Source organism: Orycteropus afer, unplaced genomic scaffold, assembly GCF_000298275.1.
Source record: "Orycteropus afer afer isolate SDZICR_OR568_19922 unplaced genomic scaffold, OryAfe1.0 scaffold00152, whole genome shotgun sequence".
Lineage (NCBI taxonomy): Eukaryota > Metazoa > Chordata > Mammalia > Tubulidentata > Orycteropodidae > Orycteropus > Orycteropus afer.
Window position 1 is genome coordinate 625,533 of NW_006921739.1, and position 7,478 is coordinate 633,010.

Consider the following 7,478-nt stretch of genomic DNA (forward strand, 5'->3'; position numbering starts at 1 on the left):
AAAAAATCTATAAAAATTGATTGTAAAATATACCGTTATTTTACATTGTATAGACATTGCACTATGATTTGAATTTAGCTATAATATAATGAAATGTCATTTTATTATATATACTAAATGTAGTTTATATTAATCATTAATGAGTTTGAAAGATAATATTTTTTGTTTCGATATTTTTTGTTATATTTATACTTACAGAATATCAAATAAAATTTTAAAATATGAGAAACAAATATTCATAGAATCATGTTTTAATATTACTTTCAAATCTGCCATTCGCTTTAAGTCAGTGTCCTTGGACAAATGAAGAAGATACAATTAATATCAGTAGAAGAGAGGACAATCAGGTATGATTTTGAAATGTTTGCTTAAATGTGTTATTGTAAATTTGTTCAGTATAATAATAATTAGACTGAAATTGAAATGAAACTATAGATTAATATGTCTAAGAAAACTAGTGTCTGGATAGTCCTGAATTTAATAATGGTTACATTCTCATGGTTCCATCATAAGTTGGTTCTAACTTAAGTCAAATATCTCATTTTTTCCCCAATATTTATTACTATTGCCTTTTATTAGTAGTATCTTTATAAATCTGATCTTTATTTGTCTTTGGGGATTGGAAACATTACTTGCAATTCACAGATATATTTTAATGTATGCATACATAAAGACACACAAATCATAAAAATTCATTCTGACAATAAAGAAGAGTTATTCTGACAATAAAGAAGAGTTAGACAATGACGTTGACATTTTGTCAGTTGCAGTAATAACTCTACTTTTGGAAAGTTCTGTATCATCTGCATTATCCCTGGGAAGGAATGGCATTTCTAGTCAGAAGATTAGTAAGAGTTGTCTATATGGTCCTTTTCTTTTTTTCTTCAGATATTTCATGGTAGTATCTCACTGCTTCTTAAATTTGCCTATCAACTTTAGCAAAGCAATCAGTGTTTGGATCCATGTTTTCAAGCAACTGATGTTCCAGATTTAGTTTAGAAAAAGGCTTCAGCTAATTCTTCCACTGTAAAATTTTTTGAAACATTCTCTCTTTCCTCTTCTTCATTCTTTCTTTCTTATTCAGCATTTCTTTTCTCTTCAAAATTCATTAAATCTTGACCTGTCACTTCCCTTTCTCCATGATCTATGAGCTATTACATATCAGGGATGAAGTTCTAAATTCAGTGTTCTCGCCAGATAGGCGATTTTTCTACCATAATCTTGATCAGATTCTTGGAGCATATTCATATAACTCAGCAAGTTTTTCCATGCTCCCTGCATGCATATTACTACTGATAAGGTGTAAGGAAGGAAAAAAAAAAAAAGGATGGTCATAAGTGCAGTTTTTCGTAACTCAAATATGTCATAAGTTGGGGACTACCTGTGTTACCAGGAAACTTAGTATCGATATTGTCAAAAGTAGTTCAATTTTTGTTTCTGCTTTTGTGAGCGAGCAAACAATATGTCCTAATGAAAAAGAAAAGGGGGAAAAAAAAGTTGTCCAGCAACACTTTTTTTTTGGATTATTTACTCAACTTTTGCAACTAACTATGATTTAGCTGGCAGCTTTCATGATGTATTTGTAATTTGATACAGTTGTACTTATACCTGATTAACACAATTCTTCAGTACAAATTTCTGTGGTATAATGAGATGGAGTAAAGTGTGATTAGTTATTAGTAGTTAAGGTTGGGCAATCTATTTCCGTAGTGATACCACCTCAGAAACCCAAGGAGGGGTTGCTTTGAGTTGGCTCCGACTCCACAACACATAACAACAACAACAGGTGTGTAATTACCTAATTTTAAAGACATTAATGAACATTCTTCAAATCATCAGCCTATTCTTAAGGAAAGGAAAGAGAGAGAGACTGGAAATATTTCCAGGATGAATTCAGAACATTCTTAAAATGATAACAATGCTAGTTTCAATAATAACTAACACTGAGTGAGTACCAGTTACAAGGCACTATCTAAATATGTTACACATGTTGACTCCTTTCTGCTGCAAAAGACCTCTTTAAAGTGCTGAGGAGCAATGATGTCTCTTTGAAGGCTAAGATGTGCCTAACCCATGCCGTGGTATTTTCAGTCACCTCATATGCAAGTGAAAGCTGGACAATGAATAAGGAAGACTGAAGAAGAGTTGATGCTTTTGAGTATGGTATCAGCAAAGAATATTGAAAGTAGCATGGACTGCCAGGAGAACTAACAAATCTGTCTTGGAAGAGGTGCAGTTGGAATGCATCTTGGAAGCAAGAATGGCCAGACTTTGTCTCACCTACTTTGGTCATGTTGCCAGAAGGGACCATTTCCTGGAGAAGGATATCATGCTTGGTAAAGTGGAGGGTCAACAAAGAAGGGGCAGGCCCTCAATGAGATGGATGGACACAGTGGCTGAAACAATCAGCTCAAGTATAGCAAGGATTATGAGGCTGGCACAGGACCGGGCTGTGTTTCATTCTGTTGTACGTAAGGTTGCTATGAGTCAGAGCCAATTCAACAGCATCTGATAACAATAACAACACACAAAAAACAGCAGTGAGGTAGATTATGTTTATTATACTTATTTTACAGAAAAGGAAATTGAGGACACAAGGGTCCAATGACTTGCCAAAGTTATATATCAAGTATATAACCAGAGTTCATGCTCTGGAATTCTTGTTCTTAAGTTACTATACCACCTACTTATAAAGGCATTTGACTGCTAACTAGAAGGTTGACAGTTCAAACTCACCAGTCACTCCGTGTAAAGATTTACTGCCTCAGAAACCCAAGGGGGTCACTATGAGTTGGAAACAACTTAATGGCTGTGAGTTTAGACCTACCTATCTAGATAATATAGTAACAATTGATTAAATAGCATTTATTGAGCCACTCACTGTCCTGAATGTTTTTATGTTAACTCATTTAACTCAATAGCTCATCGAGGAAGTACTGTTATCTCCATTTTCAAATGAGAAAACTAGGTGCAAAAGTTACATTAACTTTTCCATGTTTACAGTGTTAGCAGGTCCTCTTTCATACTCATTTGGCATACCCTAACCTTGGTTAACAAACCACAAATGTCAAATGGGTCTTTAATTCTGCTGATAATTATACTGTATTTTCTTCTTCTGGACAATTCTCTTATACCTTCCTCAGTATCTCATTCTCTTACACTCTTGGCAATGGCTTTTATCTGTGAAAATGAAGGCAATCTGAAAAGAACTTCTCAAAATTAAGTTTTATGTATGGATGAGGTTGGAGTTGGGGCTTCTTTTTCCTCAGATACCCTGTTGTTATCACATCATTTATTAAAGAGACTTTATTTTTCCTATTGCATTGGTGAACTATCAAATGACTGTATATGTCTGGATAATTATTTTTACTCTCTTTCCTATTTCATGATCTTAAAAAAAAAAAAAACCTTATGCAAAAATCATGCTGTTTTCATTAATGAAAACTTTTTTTTTTTTTTAAAGACTGTTTTGGCTATTGTAAATCCTGTGTTTCCATATGTATCTTAGGATCAACTTGTCAACTTCTTCAAGAAGCTTATTGAAATTTTGATTGGAATCCCATTGAATCTGTAGATCAGTTTAGGGAGAATTGACATCCTAACAGTGTTGAATCTTCCAATCCATGAACACAGTATATTTTCTCCGTTTATTTAAATATTTACTTTCTCTCAGTAGTTGTGCTTTAAATGTGGGAATCTTGTGCATCTTTTATTACATTTATTTCTATGTATTTACTATTTTTGATACTTTTATATATAGTATTTAAAATTTTATTTTCCAGTTGTTAGTTGCTCGATTATAAAATCTATAATCGAGCAACTAACAATAGATTCAATAATCTAGCAGAATCAATTGAAATATGTTGAATTTATCTCTTGCACTATTGCTAAAATCTCTTAGTAGTTCTGCTAGGTTTTTTGGTAGATTCTTTAAGATTTGCTATACATATCCAATTATGTCATCTATGAATAACAATTTTACTCATTTCCTTTTGTGTGTGTGTGTGAACTAAGTTTGTTTGATTGTTTCTCCATCTTCCTGAGTGTGATTAACAATAATGATAGAAATAGTGGTGGCTTCTTTCTTTTAGCATAGTTCTAATGATGACCCCAAATATTATGACTTTGTTAATATAAAAAAGAAGTCATTCCTGGGGACCAAGTCTAGAGCCTGTTCTTCAGTATTTCTGATGCCTAAAATACCTAGACTATTTCTTTCAACTGCACTGAACTGATTCAGTATTTGGTAATTCAGTATTCAGAAAGTGAAATATGGACAACAAACCCCTGGAGATGGGAATCTAAGATTGGTCATCCAACCAAATAATTGAAATATTTTGCTAATCTATGCTGGGGGAAGCTAGAGAAATAATTGTGGAAATAGATTCTGATCAAGAATGAAGGAACATAACTTTATATTGTTTCAAGTTTAATGATATGGATGTACTTTATAGAGTTCTGGATTTAATGTGCTAAGTCAAGCTGTTGGGAGTAGTACAAATTGTTTGCTACATTGGTTGACAGAAATCTGTACTATATGGTAACTTACACTAAGTAAATTCAGATGGCAGAATGTATTGGCAAAAAGTGGAAGGAGAAATCCAAAGACTTAGGGAAAGAAAATGTTAAAAAGGATTTATTATTACTGCTTCATTCCTTTAACCAAGCATTGAGGAATATATTGCAAAGGTAAGCCCAGAATCCTTGAAAAAACCATATAATGGCTGTTTTATGCAGGCATAGATAGGAGGCCCTGGTTAAGCACTTGACTATAAACCAAAAGGTTCGTGGTTCAAACCCACCTAGTAGCTTCATGAGAAAAAGACCTGGCAATCTATTCCTATAAATATCACAGCCTGGGAAACCCTACGGGGCAGTTCTCCTCAGTCACATGGAGTAGTTATGAGTCAAAATGGACTCAACAGCAGCCACCAACAACAGAATGATGATAGGAATGTATTATAAGACTTCAACTTTCAAGGGGTTCCAAGGAAAGAGAAGGCTCTCAAGCTGATCCAAGAGTAGCACAAATATTGTTGCCATTGTGTTTTAACCTCTGACAAACCCAATGATGCTCAGTGTATGGGTAGTAGCTTATGATGTTGAACGGAGTCTGTGACAAACACTGGTAAAACAATCACAGTTCAGAGCTCTTGGGTATTGAGCAAATTAATGTCATCTTCAGCAAATAATGTTTCTTTTGTGATTGCTGGATATTTGGTATTTTTTTTTTTAATCTATTATGAATAGTAAGGAGCTTTGGTGGCTGCCATACCTAAGGCATCTGACTGCTAACCAGAAGGCTGATGGCTCAAACCTATGAACCACTCCATGGAAGGAAGATGGGGCTATCTACTTCCACAAAGATTTACTGCCTTGGAAACCCAGTGGGGGTCACTGTGAGTTGGAATTGACTTGATGGTTTGGTATTTAGGTTTATTATGAACATTGCTCCTGGTACAACTAAATAAGAGAAGAATATATTTAGGTCTGAAGTTGTTGGGTATGCCTTTCTATAACTTAATTAAATAATGCCAAATTGTGTTCCAAAGTGCTTTTACAAATTTACACTTCTGCTAGGAATCCAAGAGATTTCCAGTTGCTCTGCAACCTCAATTTAAAAAACCCAAAACCAAACTCACAGCCGTTGAGTTGATTTGACTCATAGGGACCCCTCCTTGGGTTTGAGGAGGTATCTCTATGGAAGCAGATTGCCAGTCTTCCTTCTGAGGAGTGGCTGGTGGGTTTGAACCACCAGTCTTCTGGTTAGCAGTCAAATGCCTTAGGCACTACACCACCAGAGCAACCACAATACAACATATTATTTTCACTCTTTAAAACTTTTTAAAACCTAGTGGTGCTTAATGCTATTTCACTGTGATTTGTATTTAATTTCCCTGATTACTCATAATATTGACCATGTTTTTATATTTTATAGACCATTTTGATAACTTTTTTGAGGGAAGTGTCTATTCAGATATTTCTGTTGCTCTACCACTTACTTATAATTAGTAAGAGTGTTTAATATATTCTAAAAGATAGTCCTTTGACTATGTATGTTGCAGCCCCTACTCTGTGGCTTGTGATTTTTTATCTTGATGATTTTGAAAGACAAAAGTTCTTAATGTAATCAAATTTATCTGTCTTTTATTATTTGTACATTCTGTGCCTTATTTAAGAGTAATTGTTTCTAAACAATTCTAAAGCTTTGTAGTTTTGTTTTTCACATGTTGGTTTTTGTTCCATCTGTATTGATTTTTGTGTGTTGCATGAGATAGGGATTCACTTTTTTTTTTTCTATAAAGATACCTAATTTGCCCAACAACGTTTCTTGAAATCGTATGCTCTTTTCCCACTAATCTTCAGTGCCATTTCTATTTTATGTCAAGTGCCGTATCTACGTAGATCTGTGACTTCCTTCCTTAGTGTTTTTGTGTATGCCTGTATCAGTTCCACACAGTATTAATTACTATATTTTTAGGTATTATATAATTTAATACTGGTAGAGCACATATTCTCAAATTGTTGTTCTTGAAGAGTATCTTGGTTATTCTTGACCTTTTGCACTTTTATATAAATTTTAAATAAGTGTGTGAAGGTACACAAAAACACATGTTGTCTCTCTTTTTTTAAAATTGTGATTTGGGTGCAAATTTACAAGCAAAATTCGTTTTACATTCAACAGTTCATGTACATTTGATTTCACGCCCCGATTACCATCCCCAACCATAACCCACTCTCCTCCCCTCCCTTACCTGTGATCCTCCCTCCCTGTGCCCTTCTTAACTATGCACTCCTGTCTTTCCAGCTTTCCCTCCATGTAAATGCTGCACCTTTGGTGCCTCATGGCTAATTGCACCAAGGGGTGTATCGATGTAAAGTAGGTGGGTGTATCGCCCTGGGTTGAGCATTCTGCACCTAAATCTTTCTACTATTGGGCTGACAGCCAATCCTTGGAGTGAGTTCTATCCCAGGCCCAATGGGTATTCCAAGGCCATAGTCTTGGGGTTCCCACTAGACTCCATCCAACCAGTAATTCTGGTCATTCTTGTGTTTTTGAATTTTGTTCCCCATTTTTCCTCCCACTCTATCCAGGATCTCTAGTTTTGATCCCTTCCTGGCATTGGTAGCCAGGCACCATCTAATTCTTCTGGGCTCAAGGTCCATCATATCCTTAGACTAATTGTTTCCAAATGCCCTTAATTTTCTTCACTCTTTTTCACTTAGATGAGAGGAGACCATTAGTTGCATCTTAGATGGCTGCTCAGAAGCTTTTAAGACCCCAGTTGCTACTCACCAAAGTAGGTTGTGGAACAAGATTTTTATGCACTGTGTTGTGCCAGTTGATCTTGATGTCACTCAATACTATGGTCCTGAGCCAGCAGGCCTAGTGATTCTCTCTCCCAAGGTGTTTGGTTGTGTCTGAGGGATTATTCCAACTCTGTCTTTTGCTGCTTCTGTAATGATTGGGCTTATTT

The 7,478-nt window shown here is 35.1% G+C and overlaps 1 protein-coding gene across 1 annotated transcript in view; it reads left to right on the forward strand.

Annotated features, from left to right (window-relative positions):
* Positions 1-7,478, forward strand: part of SPATA1 (spermatogenesis associated 1) — a 128,598-nt gene that overhangs the window by 36,010 nt on the left and 85,110 nt on the right. The window contains exon 7 of the mRNA XM_042781695.1: positions 287-347. Coding sequence (XP_042637629.1) covers positions 287-347 — 61 coding nt within the window. The remainder of the gene's footprint in view (positions 1-286; positions 348-7,478) is intronic.